General features: G+C 41.4%; 3 protein-coding genes across 4 annotated transcripts; 2 read left to right on the plus strand and 1 right to left on the minus strand.

The window, feature by feature from the left end:
- The first annotated feature begins 328 nt into the window (after positions 1–328).
- LOC143318179 (ras-related protein Rab-11B-like) lies at positions 329–4249 on the plus strand. Its single transcript, XM_076726243.1, has 5 exons — positions 329–463; positions 1568–1763; positions 2011–2204; positions 2402–2482; positions 2591–4249. Exons 1-5 carry the CDS (start codon positions 424–426, stop codon positions 2734–2736), a joined length of 657 nt encoding a protein of 218 aa, XP_076582358.1. The 5' UTR covers positions 329–423; the 3' UTR covers positions 2737–4249.
- A 444-nt stretch (positions 4250–4693) lies between these two features.
- marchf2 (membrane-associated ring finger (C3HC4) 2) lies at positions 4694–12644 on the plus strand. Of its 2 annotated transcripts, none has more exons than XM_076726245.1 (5): positions 4694–5084; positions 7916–8208; positions 8443–8638; positions 8923–9132; positions 9301–12644. In XM_076726245.1, the coding sequence occupies exons 2-5, from the start codon at positions 8027–8029 to the stop codon at positions 9457–9459; spliced, it is 747 nt and encodes a 248-aa protein (XP_076582360.1). In that variant the 5' UTR covers positions 4694–5084; positions 7916–8026; the 3' UTR covers positions 9460–12644. The 2 variants fall into 2 exon arrangements, with proteins under 2 accessions (XP_076582360.1, XP_076582359.1); XM_076726244.1 differs by having other exon boundaries at positions 4771–5084; positions 8443–8647.
- A 1022-nt stretch (positions 12645–13666) lies between these two features.
- Positions 13667–17739, minus strand: LOC143318181 (ras-related protein Rab-11B). Its single transcript, XM_076726246.1, has 5 exons — positions 17593–17739; positions 15615–15810; positions 15336–15529; positions 15161–15241; positions 13667–14400 (listed from the first exon to the last, which is right to left on the minus strand). Exons 1-5 carry the CDS (start codon positions 17630–17632, stop codon positions 14255–14257), a joined length of 657 nt encoding a protein of 218 aa, XP_076582361.1. The 5' UTR covers positions 17633–17739; the 3' UTR covers positions 13667–14254.
- Between the last annotated feature and the right edge of the window lie 1881 nt (positions 17740–19620).

Genomic DNA, 19620 nt, shown 5'->3' on the forward strand with positions numbered 1-19620 from the left:
ATATGCAAACCACATATGAAATTCTTATGGCTAGATTCATATATAACATTTACAGTAGAATTAGAATAAAAATAGAGTGGATAATCTGAGTGCCAGGACACTGTTTAATTGCATATTAAAGGAATTGGATGTTGCTCAATCTATATGAAATCACAGGGCGTCGAAGCTTGGAGAACAAAGGGTGCCGTGCCTCTCCGTATTCTCTCATCTGCATGATGATTGGTCGGCATTTTCAAATGAAGCACACGATTGGCTCAACCATTTGTCAGTCAATGAGATAACGTTTCCAATTGGTCGGAAACGACGTTCCTAAACTCACGTGCACGTTCTCTTCCTTGAAGGTGGTGCCAACTAGCTGCCGGTGGGAAGGGTTGTTGTTGTTTGTGCAAAGTACTTAAAAAGTACAAAAACTAGTCTTCTGCAATGGGAACCCGAGATGACGAATACGACTACTTGTTCAAAGGTAATTTCTCCTTTAGAAGTCGATGAATGACAAGCGTCTTCGTTCTTTTTGTAAAAGTTCGATGACAGCAGGACGAACTGAGGAAGTCAACTAAGCCAGCGTTAATGCTAAAGTTAGCTCTACTAGTAGCGAAGTGGCAATCGGTAATATGATAGCTGTTGACTGTCGGGCAAACCATGTAATCAATATTATAAGTTCATCTAGGGGTGCGTAAGGCCACAACACTTCGACTTTTGGAGTGTAGACCTTGAACTCGCTAACCAATTAGCGAGTTCAGTGATGGCATTTAACGCGAGTCTCTTAGCAGGCTAACGTCAGGTAAATAAGTGGCTAGATGAGTAAGCTAGCTTGCTAACATGGCAGCTACTTGGCCTCGTCAAAAACGATCACCTGTGACGACCGTAAATTCACTTAAAACTCAACACGTCTCAACAGCTGTCCTCTGTTGCAATAGACAGAAGTTTCATTTTGAATTTGGTTCACTTTCTGACTTATGAAAAGCCAGTGCTACTTAGCTAACTTGTTGACATCGTCAGACGAACCTAACTGCTGCTTGACATATTTCTCTGCGCTGCTCCTCATCACTATCAATTGTCCTCTCAATCAGTATTTTGTCACAGCGCAGATAGATAGGTACTTTATTGATTCCCGTAGGAAATTGATGTGCTATAAATCACTCGACAACAGAGATAAGGACACTCAAGGAAGTACGTATGACGCAAAATGTAACGAAAGCTATAATAGACAGTAACAATAAAAGTGAGAATAGGAAGTGAACTACAAACTGGGACCTTAGTCTTCTTCTCTCTTCTACAGTGTTAAATGTGCACTCTACGTTAGTGCCAGTAAGAAAAATTGTGTTGCACTGTAAGATGCTGACATTGTGTATAAAATGGAATAAGCCCTCTATAGTTATAATCTACTGATGTTAAATTTAATGACTCTTCACAGGGTCCACTGCTGGACATAAGCTTAAAAAGAAGCCATGCTGAGCCCCTTATTTTTTATAGTGTGGCAGGCCATTACTGCAGGCCTGCTGTTATAAGGTTTTTTTTTTGTTTTGGTTTTTTTTTTTGTTTTTTACTGTGTGCATTTTGGTTGCAGTTGTCCTAATTGGAGACTCTGGAGTGGGGAAGAGTAACCTGCTGTCCCGCTTCACAAGAAATGAGTTCAACCTGGAGAGCAAGAGCACCATCGGGGTGGAGTTCGCCACCCGCAGCATCCAGGTGGACGGCAAAACGATAAAGGCTCAGATTTGGGACACGGCTGGACAGGAACGCTACAGAGCGATCACCTCAGCGTGAGTTTGCCTTTGCATTTGTCTGCAGTCTTGACAGTCTGGTTATTTAAAGGTGTAATATGTATGTAAAATTTTAGCTTAAAACGTTCAAAAATTAACTATTATCAACAGAATTCGAAGAAATTTTGATGTTATGTCAAAGAAGTCCAGAAGAAGTTTTGCAGAGATATGGACTGAAGCTTGCACACTAACCAGCTCGTTTCAGATTTACACATTTGTATCATCTGCTTTGCTCTGCTGCCATCAGGTATTACCGGGGCGCCGTTGGGGCTCTCCTAGTTTACGACATCGCCAAGCACCTGACCTACGAGAACGTTGAGCGCTGGCTGAAGGAGCTGAGGGACCACGCTGACAACAACATCGTCATCATGCTGGTGGGAAACAAGAGCGACCTCCGCCACCTCAGGGCGGTGCCCACCGATGAGGCTCGAGCTTTCGCAGGTAAATCATGGTTGCTGCTGGGAAACAGCTTTGCATTTAAAATAGAGACATGTAAATAAAGCAGAATTCTGTGTTTGTTTGTTTTTTTTAGACACTTTAACCATAATACCTAAACCACTTATTTAAAGAATATCCAGGTTATTATCCAAGCTCTCTACATTTAAATTGTACTTCATGCTTTGTCTCGTCATCCTCAGAAAAGAACACTCTCTCATTTATCGAAACCTCCGCCTTGGACTCCACTAATGTAGAAGAAGCCTTTAAGAACATCCTCACGGGTAGGAAACATCATAAACTATTAAATATAACCTGCAGCTCACTGTAAATCTCAGAGGTCGTGCAATGTGACATTTCAGTGCTTTAACGCTCACTGTTTTCTCTCACAGAAATCTACCGAATTGTGTCTCAGAAGCAGATATCGGACAGATCTGGACATGATGAGTCTCCGGGCAACAATGTAGTTGACATAAGCCTCCCCCCGACTACAGACGGCCAGAGAGGCAGCAAACTCCCTTGCTGCCAAAGCGTGTGACGCTCATGTTGTCTTTTCCTGTCAGTCTTTCCTCTCTTCACCTCTGGTTTACTTCAACTGTCATGCTGCTGTCATCATGATACCCTCATGGGTTCAGAAGTCTCTGACACCAAGACTCTTGTATTTGACATTCCTTTTTGCTGGTTTCTTTTGTCTTTTCTTGGTTTGTTTGTCTCCGTCTAATTTCAGAAGAGCCTGCATCTTAAAAAAAAAAAAAAGAAAAAACCTTTACAGCCTCATAATAGCCTGGCGAGGGAGGAAGTGTTTGCTATTATGAAGTTGATCTTAAAGCTGTGGTAAACTTTTTCTTTTTAATTAATAGCCTTTGTGGTCCTATTGACCTGCTCCTGTTGAAGGAGCGGTGAGGGATCGGTAGGACTGTGCATCAATACTTCAAGTGGTTTCTACTTGCCTCCTTTTCTCAGCTTGCATAGATACAGACATGCAACAGTGGAACCCCAATTTCATGTCTGGTTGACCTGATTCTGCCTATCATGCAGTACGCGTGTAGAAGAGGAGATGAGAAGAAGGTACCACTGGAGTATTGATGTGTATTCGGTCTGGAGTTTCTATTTGCCTCTGTAATTTTAATTTTCCTCTTTGAGCCCTGTGCCTCCTGTGGCATGAAATTAGCATGAGCCAGGGACCAGACTGGCTGTGACTGTCTGACTTAATATGGGCAAGTGTGAAACAAACTGTTTTTATTTGTGTGAGTGTGTGTGTGCGTTAATCTTGGTTCACAGAGATACCAAAGGAGTCGGATGCAATCGCTACCAGTTTTAGGTTTTCTCATTTAAGCGTCCTCAAGGCTGCTAAGATTGCATTTCATTGCTGTATTTGGCAAACCAATCCGGGATATTTGCAAAGAATGTGTCAGGCTAGAAAGCAAAAGTAATGTTATAAATTGTGCTGTGTGATTTATTGTTTGTGAAATAATGGTATCAGCCTGGATCAAGCCAGGTCAAACGCTCTTTTAGCAGGCTGTCTCGAATGAAAATCTTTCTTTGCACTTATGTCCAATAATTTCAGCGGAACAAATCGCCATTTATTTTAGAAATACACTCAACATCTTTATAAAGTAACGTTTTCCTGTTGGTTGTAAAGGAAACAGTGTTTGCTGAAAATAAAAAAAATGCACTATATGCTTTTGTTTTTGTCTGAAACGCATTCATCTCAACCTTTGCTGTCATTTGATGTCTGTTAGCTGGATAAAGATGGGTCCAATCTGAAATGCTCTTCATTTAACACTTTCACTCAGCCACTGTAACTGCTGTCAGCTCTGAAAGTGGAACTGAAAATCAGAAATGCAAACTGTTCGTATGGTTGACTGACACGTCCTCTTTTCACTCATCTGGTGGAGATGCTTTCATGTGTGTTTGATTCGATCAACTATGTGTCTTGTGACGCTTCACCTTTCTTCAAAAATACACTGAGGCAGCAAATGTAAACATGTTTTGCTACTTTCACATTACACAGAAAATACTGAAGCATAAATAAACCTAGTCCACATGACCATATAGCAGACAGACTTTTTTTTTTTTTTTTTTTTTGGATACATTACTCACTCAGTGTACCCGTCTGTGTGGTTAAGCAACTTAAATATAAACGGATGGGAGGCGGTGGTATCAGTGGAAATGTTTGTTAGGGCATGCAGGCTCCAGCTGTGCTGGAATCCATTTGAAGGCTGGCTCTTTAGATGAAATCATGCCCCTTAAAACTGGATACCTGGGTCTTTGAAGTCTTCATTCTCATCCTTTTTACATTATCGGCACACACAATCATCATTAAGCATAATTAAGAATTGATTGTGCAGTTGTAAGATCTACCATTTCTTGGCGTGTGAGACGTTAAGACCACTGAGAGGCAGTCTGTCTTTGAAAGGCTTCTGGCTTCACTTGCAGTGTTTGTTCCGTTTTTTTTAATGTATTGTAGAAACCATATGGTCACGGTCTGTTTATTTCTTCTGGCCGTGCTGCGCATGTGATGTTTTCGGTGAACGCCCCTCCCCTGGGCAAGCTGTTGTTATTCTCAATCACTTTTGAAGTGGTCCGGATTGTGTTTTGCACTCGTCTTTCCTGTGTTCTGGGTAGAGGCTCACAGCTGATGATGAGCCTCAGGGGTGTATTTAAAGCGCTGGGAAAACGGAAGCCTGCTCGGCTCTGCGTGATCAGCTGAGGACTGCGAGCTCGCGCGGGGCTCATATTAGCATCTAGCTGGTGGCACTAACTGGTGACCAATGCTGGGAATTCACACTTAACCACCGCGAAAAATGAAGCGATATGGAAATAGGAGGTTATTAGGGCGGTAACGTCCGCTGCCGTGAGACGTCTGTGAGAAGAAGACACGGGGTGAGTAGACATTTTAGCCTCATTTTGACACCAGGGGGACGGCTAGCAGCTAACTGTAGCCGCTGACAGCTAGCAAACGGCACAGCTGTAACGGGCACCAACTAACCGTCTATTTGCTGCACAATGGAAATGGATGTTGATAAAACATAGCAGTAGGAAGAACTTGGACAGCTGGTGTTAATATTTTACATATGCTTCAGCCGCATAGCTTTACGCAGGTAATTTATGCCCAAAGGTGGGGTGTTATTATATTGGTACGATAACGTACAACTCTTTGCTCCAGACAATAGTCTGGATCAAAGCTTTAACAGCTGGATGCGGTAATAACAGCTAGGTTACTTTCGCTGCTCGTCAAAGTGAAAATGAAAACGTACTACTAAATTTGTCAGCTAGCGGAGTACATTTTCATGGCATATAATATATATTCAATTAACTGGTGAATGCCTGCCACTGCTTTAAAATGTCACAAAATTCGCATTCACGTGTGTAATGAAGGAGTTTGCCTTTTAAAAAGTACATTTATGTTTCTCAGCTGATCAGATGTGACAGTGCATTGGTCTGTTTTATTCCTGTGTTTACCTTTAAAAGGCTCAGAAAACAGTAATTAAATAGATTTTGTTGTTGTCTAAGACTTGGGGCTATCCTTTTGTTTATCTGGGTCAGGGATTGTGCCTCTTAATCACTATGATACAGCTATATGTCATCTAAACAATACCAAACAGTAAACTCTTGAACAGTTTTCTATTGATCTGAATGGGCTAAGAAGAGGTCGTCAAAGTGAGGAATTATACCATAAAGTTCAGGCCCTCAGGATTCACCAGATATTTCCAATTATGGACAACCAAAAGCTGTCTGTCGATTTTTCCTTTAACAATCCAAGTGAAAGCAAAATTACTTGCTTTTTGGGATGTGTTACAAACAGCAAATGCATGTAAAGTTTTAAGGGAGGCAGATTTAATTTAACAGGATCAAACTGTTCACTGTGGGGATATTAGATCATTGTAGTTACAAGAAAATAAAGTACAACAGGGTAAAACATAGAAAACAAGCATATGTCTAGAATATTAGAAGTACGAGGATTTTTATACAGCTGAAACATCTCTTCTCTGACACAGTCAACAAAGACAGATTATTTCCTTCACATGTAATTACTGCAGGTCTGTCACCTGTGACTAGCACTCTTCTTAAGAGCGATTTTCAAATGATTGTAGAGCTTTAACTATTGTGTTAATTATTTATGAGAAAGAATAAAGCCACAAATAATCACACATGTGAACATAAGGATTTCTGTGCCATCTGCCATGTTAAACCTTCTGTTTTTGAGGAAAAACAACAAAAAAACAACACTGTTGAGTATGTAGGAGACACATCATCATATGTCAGACATTTTGGTGTGAGAGTGTCTGCTGTCATGTAATAACTTTGTTACTGTACACAGTAATTTCCAAAGAGCAAGAGAAACGTCCAACAGGCTGCAGCACATTCAGCCGCCTGCCTCGTATCTGTAGCGAGGGGTTATCTGAGGGGAGACAGCTGTTTATCAGTCTGCTGCACATCACACTCGCTGACGAATGCACTCGCTTTCATAATGGATTAGCAGCTGCTTTGGGCAAGTTGGCCTGCCTCCAAACTGACAGCTTTCTTGTAAAATGACAAAATGTCTTCATAGATAACCTTAGCTATTCTCACATGGCAGGAAATGAATGGCACATTGAACACAATCCCTAATAAGTACTGTGATAACATAAAGCTGAGTGTACCTCCAACCAGAGTGTATTGATAATTATGCCAAATCTTAATATTTTCACAATACTGTTAGTTACTGTTTGGTACATTTATCTTCTCCAGCTAAACAGAATACTGTTACATTTAGCTGTAATGCAGCCTTAAATGTATAATATGTAACATTTCCACATTAAAATGTCTAAAAACAACCAGGGGTACAAGATTGTATCAATTGGAACATTTGTGGAACATTATTGATAAACTGGTTCCAAATATTGATATTTTATTAAAACGTGAGCAATCTAAATGGATTTCCATGGAAATTTGACTTGACTAGACATGGACACTGGCGAACTGGCATCATATTGCAATGAATAAACACATAATTCCTACTTTTTGCTTTTAAGCGGCAGGAAGACATTTGAGCTAACTCTATCACAGTGTGATGTATTGTGATAACCCAAACCACTGACATCAGACAGACAGATAGATATCTACAAATGTCACAAATTTGATATATTGGCGTACAGTGTCTCTTAACTCTGTTATATTTTGTTTTTGAGACAGCATGCAGATAATATTAGCTTGCTTCAGTGTATTATTACACTGTATTGTAATTTTATACTGATTTCCTGTAAAATTATGTTACTCTGTATTAGTGGATTAAATTGATGCATCAGTGTGTAAAGATCACTTTAATGTTGCAGCTGGTAAAGTCAGGGATAATTTTCGCTACAGTGCACTTTTCTGGACAGCTTGATGTGTAATAATACATCATCCTTTGTTGATTGTATTTTGTACTAATAAACTGAATCTGTGGAGTATACCAGAGCCAGCCTGCGACCTTTCTTGCATGTTGTGGTCAGTAGCTAAAGCTGGAAAATAAATGTGAGTAAAAAAAAGGGCAATATATGTCTCTGAAATGTAGTGAAGGAGTATAAAAGCATAAAATAGCATAAAAGTAGCATAAAATGGAATTACTGCACATGGTCCAAGTGCCTCAAAGTTCGACTAAAATACAATACTTCAGTCAAAGTATTTGCTCACTCTCCATGTTGATTATATAAAAATGAATTCATTCTCCATCTGTCTTCCTCTTTTTGTAGAAACGAACCGTTCTCAGCCTGTGAGGAGCAGAGTTTGTGCTTCCCGCTCCCAAAGTCAATCTTCACCTCTGACCCTTTACACCCTCACCCCCCTCTGAGGCCACCGTTATCATGACGACAGGGGGCTGCTGCCACCTGCCCGGCTCTCTGTGCGACTGCTCAAGCAACGCTGGCCTGTGGAAGAGTGTGGAGGAGGCGGGCGGCGACGGGTGCCAGGCGCTCTACGTCACGCAGGTCACAGCTATCGATGGACGGCTGCTCTCCTCTGTGCTCAAACCCATGGCCACACAAAGGTGAGGCTGACTTACACTCACGCTGTCAGGGAGGAAGTAATAAACATGAACAGAAATATCCACAGTGGTACAGCCGCAGACTTACTCATTCATTCATTTCACAACAGAAAAGCTTAAATATATCCATTAATTCTGAGCTGTGCTGCGAGCTCCTTCTGCATTTTAACACCATAGCTGCATTCACTGAAAAGCTGTCACAGAACTGATTCAGGTCTTTTTTTTATTTTATCTCAGCGATGGTCCCATCTGCCGTATTTGCCACGAAGGAAGCAGCAGCGAGGGTCTCCTTTCTCCATGCGACTGCACAGGGACCCTGGGCACGGTGCACAAGAGCTGCTTGGAGAAGTGGCTGTCGTCTTCCAACACCAGCTACTGCGAGCTCTGCCACACGGAGTTCAGCATCGAGCGGCGGCCGAGGCCCCTCACAGAGGTAACAAAGGTCAATGCCCTTTGCCTTGTCTGCACCAATCTTTCTGCTTATCTGTTGTTTTATTTTATGCGGTTGGGCTGCGGTCTGTGAATGTGTGTGTGTATGTGTGTGCAGTATATAAATGTGTGGAGAAGTAGCTTTTTTTTTTCTACATCTTTCTGCTTGCTTGCTATTGTAAGTGTGTCTTTTCTGTTCTTGCTTGACTTGCTTAAAGTTTCTTCTCTTTCACATGTGCGTATTCCCCCTCTTCTCGATTTTTCTGTCATCCGCCTCTTATTCCACAGTGGCTGCGGGATCCCGGCCCTCGTAACGAGAAGAGGACGCTGTTCTGTGACATGGTGTGCTTCCTGTTTATCACTCCCCTGGCAGCCATTTCGGGCTGGCTGTGCCTGAGGGGCGCTCAGGACCACCTTCAGCTGGGGAGCTGGCTGCAGGCCGTGGGCCTCATAGCCCTCACCATCGCCCTCTTCACCATCTATGTCCTGTGGACCCTAGTAAAAACATTCACACGCAGTTAGATTATACTCTTGTTATACACTTCTTTAAAATCACCTGCTAATTTGCCATAAACATAATTTTAAGTGCACATTCTAAATAGGTTATATTTCAGGTTCATAACTGACCTCCTCTTTCCGTCTCCTCCTCCCTGGTTGTCTGTTCAGGTGTCTTTCCGCTACCACTGTCAGCTCTACTCTGAGTGGAGGAGAACAAATCAGAAAGTACGGCTGCTCATTCCTGAAGCCAAGGAGTCTAACTCTTCCCAGCATTCCTTGCTCTCTACCAAACTGATGAAGAAGTCTGCCAGTGAGAGTATAGTATGAGACCAAATGGAGACAGTTGATGATAATGGCGTCTCTTATGTGCGGAGGCTGATTGTCGACGCCCTGCCAGCTGGCCTTTACACAAGCATTTGTGGGCTTTTTTGTTGCTTTTTTTTTTTAAGAAAAAAATATCCTTTGCTCCATCAGTACTTCATTCACATCATTTTTTTCAGTCTGTCCTCCAGTGGGTGCAGAAGTGAGCACAGTCTGTCTGTCTGTCCGTCTGTCCTCATGCTGGGTGTTGACCAAGCTTATGCAAAGGCACTGACGGATGGAACAGCACATGCAGATGTGCAGAGACAATTACACAGGAACAGCCTCATCATCATCATCATCACGGATTCGACCATAAGTTTAGATAACAGTGACAGTCGAGTAAGAAATGACCAAATCAAGTTTTAGTGGACTGTGAGATGTTCTGATGATTGTACTGCTTCGTTTCAACAACCCACCGATGGTCCACAGATGACTGCAGAGGGTAGCCGGTCCGTTCATTGTTGTGCTGCAATAATGAGCCTGTGGACGCGCGTCCTGTCTGGACCCTCACCCACACAGGCCTGTGTGCCGGTGCAGTGCTGCCCACTGAGGAGTTGTGTCGAGCCGTTGTCGTGTGATCCCACCTTAATCTGCAAAAGAAAAAGGAAAAGTTTAGATGCTTGATTTCTTTACATTTCACAGTCCAGATGCCAGTATTCAGTCTGAAATGAAGCTTTTCATTTTAGCACAAGCCTGCTGGACTTATTTCAAGGGGTTTTTTTTTCAACGCGTCTCTTTTTACATCTCATCCGAGAACGGATGGCAGCATAGCGTTAGCAAAGCCAGAGATTGTGCAATAAAACGCTGTGGACGTGGAGGTCTTCACAGTACACAAGGAGACCTCGACCAACGTGCACAGTTATGCATGCAAGCACTGTTAATAACTTTTGGGGAGTTTCTTTTGTTTTTGTTTTTTTTAAGTGTCAGTGTATTGTCAAAATGATTTTGTGGTTTAAAAAACCTGAACTTTACTTTTCCTACTGAAGTAGGGTTTAACAGTGTCCTCATAGAGGTCCTTGTATTATCAGCACTTAGCAAATAGGCCTCATACAGGTCGATAGAAAACTCCATCAAAATGGCTTTCAGAGCAACGTCTCCACAAGTGTTGTTGGGTAGCTGATGCAGTGTACTAAAGCGTCCCTCTAATTGTCAGTTCAAATATTTCATTACAGCTGTTTTATTTTTGTGAAACAGTGCACGTGCAGCAGAGTGTTTGCAGGTCCCATAATTACTCCAAGAATCAGGGATACAGAAACTTCCTGCAAGCATCGATCACTCAAGTCATGCTCAGCATCAGCGTCTCTGATCTTCAGTGCTGCTGTTTAGAGCTTCTAACGTGAACCTAACCCACCAACAGTGACTTTGACGGGGGGTACAATATGCAAGCACCACTAAGGCTTAATGTGACTCCAGCTTTGTTTTGTCTTTGATTTCAAGGAAGCCGCTAGACGCTCACATGCCTTGTCTTAGTCCATTTGATGGATGTCATCGTTCTGTGGCTGCAGACTTGCCCTCATCATGTTCTGATGTTACTGAGCAGACTCATTCGGGGCTGGATGCACTGGTTGTTGGTGAGAGCAGAAGAAATTCACCTCTCTCTTGTACATAGCTTGGTGGCTGTTAATCAGCCAGTCAGAAAAGACAGTCTGCCTGGTTTGCTGCTTGATTGCACTTCATTTAGGTGATGGGAGACGGTTAATTGCACTTGAAGCCACTGTGGCCTGTTCACAGTAAGATAAGCCTGACGAATACTCCAACAACACATGGAGTACTGAGAATCATTTTATGTAGGACTAACATAATCCATCCGGTGTTAAGCCTACAAAGAGGACTGACTGACTGACTGTGCAGACCTTTTCATTTCTAAATTTGCAATTATGTGCAGCACAATGAAGACTAGTCTAAAGCCAGACTGGTTGATTATCATTCATTTAATGACTAAACTTGAGTTCAAAGACCACAGTTATTGGCTTCTGCATTTGGTTCTCTGTTCAGTGGAATGATGTTTGTATTTTTTATTAGTGCGTGGTCGCGCTACTGATTATCACGCTGATTGTGGTTTGTCCAGAGGCATTCAGTATTGCATCGTTAACACATACAGTACATCAGCTATGGTGTGAAGAGGCCAGAAGAAGGATTTTATGCACAATTGCGCCATTAATGCTTTTTATTTAAATTACACGCATATTTACTTTTAACGATCAGGCTTTGAACGATGTTTGACTTTAACTGGTGGGGTTAGTGTAAACAGTCAGGGTGCATCTCAGTAGTGCTGTTTGATGGGAAATTGACACCAGCTATGAGGCTGTGTTGAGCAGCCATCTTTTTTTTAATATATGTATATTTGTATCTGCCTGACCGTTGACAGGGTGACCAGTGGCTCTAAGTTATTCCTCGCCGCGGCTTTTTGTCCTCACCAACATCAGCACCGTCAGCTCCTGGTGGGTTGTCCCACATACTGCCCCAGTTAATCATTTGTTTGTGTTTTTAACCGGTCTCAGAACAAAGGATTATATCCTGCAGTACTGCGATGCACCCGGGGGGGCCTTACAAGCTTATGAGTCATTTGATCATCCGTGTGTTCACTGTTTGTCATGATCGAGGCTTTACTCCGATCGGCGGGGGCTGACGCTGATTTGAAGATGTCTGACTCGATGATGGTTCATGTTACAGTGTTCAGAGTGCGTACAAAGGTGCCCGCAAAGTATGCAACACTGCTCCTTCTTGGGCTACCTGCGTGTTCATGAAGCAGATCCTCATGTCTCCAAAGAGTTTTTAGGTGTTCTTACACTCTAACCATTGTGTAATACTTATTTTATAGCTTCCACACTCCAAATCCAGAAAGGGATTTTAAAACCATTGTTTTCTTTGTTGTTTGTTCCACAAATAAACATGTAAATGTTAAGGTCACTTATGTTGTATATCATTTTTGTAATCTTTTAATCTTACATGTCTTTTTTGGGGGGTGGGGGGATGTTGATTTGTATTTATGTTGCAATTCTTCAGTATTCACATTTTTAAATAGTACAATGTTAATGGTGTGCTGTGGGAAAAAAAGATGTTTTCACCAAAATACTGGTACCTGCAATCAGCCAAGAATTGTTTGCAAAGCAAATAAAACATGAGGATTAATTATGGGTGAACATTCATTCAGGTGTTTGTTTTCTGGTGTTGATAGCTGTCATTGATAATCACTGTTTTCAGTCCGATATGGCTGTTTACAGATCATCCTCTTAGTCCAGCGAGGATGAGATGTCGTTACTGTAAGGCTGTTTTTGACCACAGCTGTACGCGCCCGTTAATCCTCGTGAAAAACAACCGTCGATGTCAAGTTTTGCTGCTGTGGAATCTCCTCCATCCACTGCTTTTGGGAAACGTAAGCGGCTTAGATAGAAAAACACAAGTCCAAAATATTCCATATGCTGCCTTTGAACAGTCACTGTCCTCCAGGAAGGTAAACACTAGAAATGTGTGAGTGTTTTCAGCGGGTGTTAATGTCATTAAGTGACTTTGTCTGCCCGCACACTTATCTACTGTACACTCAGCGACAGATGTACACACTGATTGACTGCTACATCAGAGTACTGTGTATTGTTCCATATCCTTGAAACTGTTGTGCTGATAGTCTCTGGATTTACTCAATCATGTTCCAAATTTAAGGATATTTTTGCCAGAAAACTCACTTCAACTGGATAAAATAAGACTCAGATCTTTACTTGAAAACAACAGTTGACAGCAGTAGAAGTACTGAGATCTTTTACTGCAGTAAAAGCAATACCACAGTATAAAAACACTCCATTTCAAGTAAAGGTCACACATTCAAAAGCTGAGCTAGTGCAGAATTATTGTCAGCAAAATGTACTCAAAAGTACTCATTTATCATATATAAATTATTGGATTCCATTTCGTTTTACTTATGTATTAACACATAAGCAGCATTGTAATGTTTTCAAGGTGAAGCTAATTTTACCTTCTTTATAGACTTATTGGGTAGTTTAATGTGTAACAGTCATATTTAATAAACTGATCACATTTTACAGGTAAAATCCCGATGAGAAAAGTAACTGGTATCTATTGGCGTCAGATAAACGTAACAAGTACAAGGAAGTACTGAGCTTCTCCAAATCAGATAAAATATAATTTTCATCAAGAATATTTCAACACAACATGCTGCTTTTGTCAAGAATTTTATTGTAAATTTATACAGTTCTTATTTTTAAAGTAAAACAATGACAACTTAAGCCAAATATTCTTCAATAAATACATAATGAGGATATTTTTGGCATGATAACTTATCTGATGTAAGAAGAAAGTTAGAAGAACCACACTGTCAGACGTAATACTGCTTCACCAGGTTGGAGTAACTGCCTGTAGTTTATTTACACAGCACCATCTAGTGGTAACCACTGAAATGTATTCCACAACCTCCCTGTTCACGACAGAGTTTCAGCTCAAACAACTTCACAGGCTTCATTAAGACAGCGATGACCGCCTCGTTCCTGCATTGCATTCACATTTACTCCATGAACGACTCGACCAAGTGACATAAAGGCTTCTCGAAGTTTTCTTTCATGGCAGAAGAGACGAGCATGAGTGAGTTCAAAAGTCCTATATAAAACAGGATGAAAGGCAGAAAGAAAGGACAGAGTGACGAGGGAGTTGGCCGTGAGCAGAGCAACAGGAGCAAAAAAAAGTGCATGGGTGATGATGAGGATGAGGATGAGGAGGAGGAGAAGTGGAGGGTGAGTGTCGTGGAGCGTCACAGGCTCTGGCAGCACTGGAGTTTGTTGCCCTTCTGCCCGTCAGTGGTTGGAGGGACACTTATGTCCACTACGTTGTTGCCTGGAGACTCGTCGTGTGCAGATCTGTCTGCTATCTGCTTCTGCGACACAATGCGGTAGATTTCTGTGTGGGAACATTGAGAAAGAAAAACAGTGAGGCTCTGGATTTGTTCTAACTTCTTGAATTTTGCTGTGGCACTGATTTACCTTGTGTAACACTGATTATGTTTAGATGCACACTAATATTCCACTATTTTCCAAATATGACCATAATCAGAATTTGATGCGGTCATGTAAACATCATGTATCAGATGGATTTTCCAAATACGGCCTCATTCCAAATGGAGCATTTTCCCAATTAAGACGACATGATTCAGGTTTTAGGAACATTACTTGGATGTATATACATCACATTCAGAATATGCATTACAATTGGGTTTTTTGTTTTTCCACAGTTTGCAGCCTCTTGTCCATTTATGATCAGCTCTGTGTGCTGCCTGGCCATCGGTTTGCAAGTCTGGGACAGACGTGCATGCACAAAAGAAAGGGCCACATTTCTGGTCGGAAGGAGAAACACACCTACTTTTAAACACTATGAAAGAGTTAAACATCAGCAGGTTATTGGATGCGTGCCACTATCGCAACCACCAACAACACTGGTGGTTAAACAAATGAAAGAGGGAGGCTGTGTTCATTAGTCATCGGATGCACACCTGCATGTAAACGGGATTAGCAGAATATTCACTGTCATTAGTCATGTAAACGGCCTAGTAGGAATTGTCTTTTTTGGAAAAAGGCCAAAAACTGAATATTCTGTGCATGTAAACGCAGTCATTGAGATCTTCAGATCATGTGAGATGCTGCCCTGGCATGGCTCTTCATACCTGTTAAAATGTTCTTGAATGCTTCTTCTACATTTGTAGAGTCCAATGCTGATGTCTCAATAAATGACAGAGTGTTCTTTTCTAAAGAGGGAAGAGAATAAAGATGCGTTTAAACATGTGCAAACTTAAGTGCTTTATGGATTACATGACTGCCTTGGCTTGCTTGATGATTCACCTGCGAAGGCTCGAGCCTCATCGGTGGGCACCGCCCTGAGGTGGCGGAGGTCGCTCTTGTTTCCCACCAGCATGATGACGATGTTGTTGTCAGCGTGGTCCCTCAGCTCCTTCAGCCAGCGCTCAACGTTCTCGTAGGTCAGGTGCTTGGCGATGTCGTAAACTAGGAGAGCCCCAACGGCGCCCCGGTAATACCTGGTGACGACATAAACCAGATGAATACTGTAACTATACTGTCTTCATCCATATACACCAGTTTACACACACAGGAAATACTCACGCTGAGGTGATCGCTCTGTAGCGTTCCTGTCCAGCCGTGTCCCAAATCTGAGCCTTTATCGTCTTGCCGTCCACCTGAATGCTGCGGGTGGCGAACTCCACCCCGATGGTGCTCTTGCTCTCCAGGTTGAACTCATTTCTTGTGAAGCGGGACAGCAGGTTACTCTTCCCCACTCCAGAGTCTCCAATTAAAACAACTGGAACCAGAAGTTGACCGCAGAATTACAAACACAGCAGCTGACAGTTACATAAAATGTTCTTAACACCACTCAGTTAAAGATGCTCTATTGTCGGGTTATCACTCAGTCAGGGCCATTACAGTGGAAGTAAAAGTGCTGACTTGTCTTCTTTCTGTACTGACAAAACCTTATCAGACTTTGCCCAGCTGGGAGTTAAGCAGGAAAAAGCTGCCAAAACCTGCACTCTTGGAAATCTGACTCCACAGTTTCTCAGGGCCTCTGTTCCTGTGTCTGTTGTTACAAGTCATCAGTATCTCCAAGCTGCCACACCAGACGTGGCCCTCTTTTTCTACTGTTATTTAATACTACACTTACAAGAGAGATGTGACAAAGTATATGTGTGTTTACATTTCCTCTTCAGTAAACTGTCTACTCATTAAAATCCATGCATCCAAACCTCAGTCAATGATTTGACACTCGATGGGCAACGTAACCCAATCTCTCTCCTGTTAACTCTCAACTTAAGGTCCTTGGCCCGTCATTGTGACTGATCTATCTGATATAGGGTTAAGATTTTCAATGTACGATAACAGTCTCTGAAAATATCACAATATGCACACAATTAATATGATCACTATCAGTTACAATGACCCTTAAAGGACTGAAAACAGAATGTTTTGTTTTTTTTTTGGCTTAATTATAATTTCACAAAATATTATTACCTGACAGACACGTAACTTAAAATATGTTTTAATAACACTAACAGCCAGAAGTCAATGTTGCAGATGAGCAAATACACATGGTGCGATAACCACAATAAGGCTGTAACCCTTATCTGACGTTAGAAACCTCTGCAGGCTGAAAGGAACAGTTAGTTTCTCATCTTTTGACATCCTACACATCTGACCAGTGTAACTTAGTTAAGCACATCATGTGATTCATGCTGTGGTGGAGAGCTTCAACATAACAACACAATAATAAGCAGATCCTTATTCAGAAAAATGCCACCTCATTTGCGATCGCAAGGTCAGCAGCATGTTATCAGGGAACGGGATTCCAAGGTGTAAAAGGACCATGTGACCAGTGACTCAGTGGTCCAGTCAGGATAAATCTGATGGCTTGGTATGAAAATATGCCCTTAGTCATCAAAGGCTGATGTGAAACTGGTGCGGTTGCCAGACAGGAAATCAAAGCCATGTTATAGTTTCCTCTTTATTCCTTTCATAAAGGAGTGAGTGTCCTCCCGCAGGCGACAGGTTTACACCGCTGAATGGCACAACTACCACAAAGGAAACTCTTGTTCCATTACATTTATCTGATTTCATGAGACAGCCTAAGGAAAATAAGCCACTGTTGGTGCTCCTGTTTAGATAGCTAGGCTTTAAAGTGTGGTTATAGGTAAGGACAACTTCTCTTCGATGACAATAAAGTTGAATTTCATTATGGTTAATGGAATCGCTCCGCCCGTTAAAACAGCTACTAGCTAGCTTGTAGGGCTAACTCACCCTACGCCCTACTTTCTGTAAAACCCAAATACAAGTGATTTGCTGTCAACCTTGACACAAATAAAAGCGCCAACACACCTTACGTGAAAGTAAACGCGGGGGTAATTCGATATGACGAGTCTGAAAACAAGCTAGCAACGCTCTAGCTACGAAAACAGTCTGGCTAGCTGCCGTTAGCTGCCACCACCAGCTGGTGTCAAACCTGAGCACTGACGTTAGCATGCTAACCTACGCTCCTTTCTTTGCTAGGTAACGACAAACAAGGTTACCTATAAGCAGTTTCGGTTCCGCTTACCTTTGAATAAGAAATCATACTCGTCGTCTCTGTTCCCCATTGTTAGTATGGTCACCTTTCTGAGATTGCGGTGATGCCAGTGAAGTACTTTCCCTGCCCTGACCACGGTGCTGTGCCAAGATGACAGGAGACAATGCGCACATTGCGTAGAAGAGCAGCGCCGCTGACAGGGAGATACGCTAACGGCGCACCGTCACGTGACTTACCAGTACGAAGTCTCAAGGCTATATAATAATAACAACAACAACAACATGATCATTATCATAATTATGATCATAATAATAATAAGAATTATAAATGATCATTACGTCTTTTTTGTTTGTGTACATGTCTACAACGGAATAAACTGAGAACTAATGTTTCCACATTGTCACTAACTAGCTATAAAACTGCATGATACAAAACATTGATTAGGCTTCTTATAAATAATCTAATAAAACATGACAAAAACAAAAAAGTCTTGTCAGTTTTCATTAACTTAATTGACTTCATCATATTCTGGCTGAGATTGCATGTCAACATTATTATTCAAAGGTTGCCATTTAAAAATATATGAATATATATATCTGACACAAAAGATGCTTTTATTGCGCAGGAGAGTTCCTCCTTAACCTATTACATATCAGTATTTTGACAAAACAATCTAACTGAAGGTCCACACATCAGCTTTTTTCACAAGTTTTCACAACATTTTCAAAACAGATGAGAAATCCTAAAAAAAAATGTCATAAACTGCAGAGTTTCTTCCAAAAATGAGACGTGAGATGCAACTGAAGCTACCACGTGGACCTTGTAGTGGGATTGCTTTGGCAGAATTTATTTCTATTGTTTTATAGTAAATAAACTAAAAAAAAAAAAAAAAAATGCTATGGCGAAGAGTCAACACAGTAAAGAGTATTTTTACATTCATAAGTTAAACACAGTTGAGCTCACTACAAGGCTCTGCTAGTGATATTGATGTTTTCTGCATTACTTTGTCTTCAATGGTTACTTGCCAAACTGACATAAAAGATAAATACTGATGGAGTCATTTCCTACCTGGCCAGAGACACACAGATTGCAGCTTTGTCTTCATCCACATCCTCTGCTGAAGCGAGGAGCTTCATTTCTGGACATTACAGTATGTTCATGGTCAGGATGCTGTGGAGGTGGTTTATATCGCAGGTGATGGTTGACCTAGACAGACACAGAGTTAAGACAATCACAAAAAGAAACAGACATTTTAGTGAAAAGATTTATACATGATCTCTGATGTAGGGCAGTGATTGGCTCTTCAGCATTTTGGAATTTCCCCTCGCGGGACGAATAAAGGAATATTGAATTAAATCTTTCTCACACATTTAGTCAGACTGCTGAGACACGCGCTCCATGAGAAAATGAAAAACAGCTCTGTGATGAATTTCAAGTAATCTGATGCATGACAAACCTTGGCCCATGATACATTTACTGCTGCACAGAGGGGTTATTGTGGCAAGTGTTTAGGCAGCAAAAGAAAATGATGTGTTTGGATGATTAGAAAGGTAAAGCAGAGTAAGTTCCCTCCTTTGCAATGCACAATGGAAATGTACACTTCAATACTCAAACACCTCTCAGTGTTACACAATACACTTAAACAGGAGCTTAATCTACTGCCTCAAATATGGCCACAGAGCTGAAGCGCCGAACATTTTAACTTTGATGAAAGTCAACTGACAATGCGTGTATTTGATGGATTACTGGTTGATAAAACCTAAGCAAGTTCCTCCTAATAACCAGCAGAGGGAGCCACCATCTCTGCCTCCTGAAACAAATCTAAGGCTGCACAGTGGAGGAAGAAGTATTCGGATCCTTCGTTCAAGTAAAAGTACTAATACCACAATACTAGTAAAAGTCCTGTAGTTAAATGTTACTTAAGTACAAATATGTAAATTAAATCAGGTAAATGTACTTAAAGTATTAAAGGTAAAAGTACTCAGAGCAAAAAATGGCCCCTGGCTATTATATATTGTAATATCATTATTCATGCATTAATGTAAAAGCATGATTTTA

The sequence above is a fragment of the Chaetodon auriga genome, chromosome 3, assembly GCF_051107435.1.
Source record: "Chaetodon auriga isolate fChaAug3 chromosome 3, fChaAug3.hap1, whole genome shotgun sequence".
Classification (NCBI taxonomy): domain Eukaryota; kingdom Metazoa; phylum Chordata; class Actinopteri; order Chaetodontiformes; family Chaetodontidae; genus Chaetodon; species Chaetodon auriga.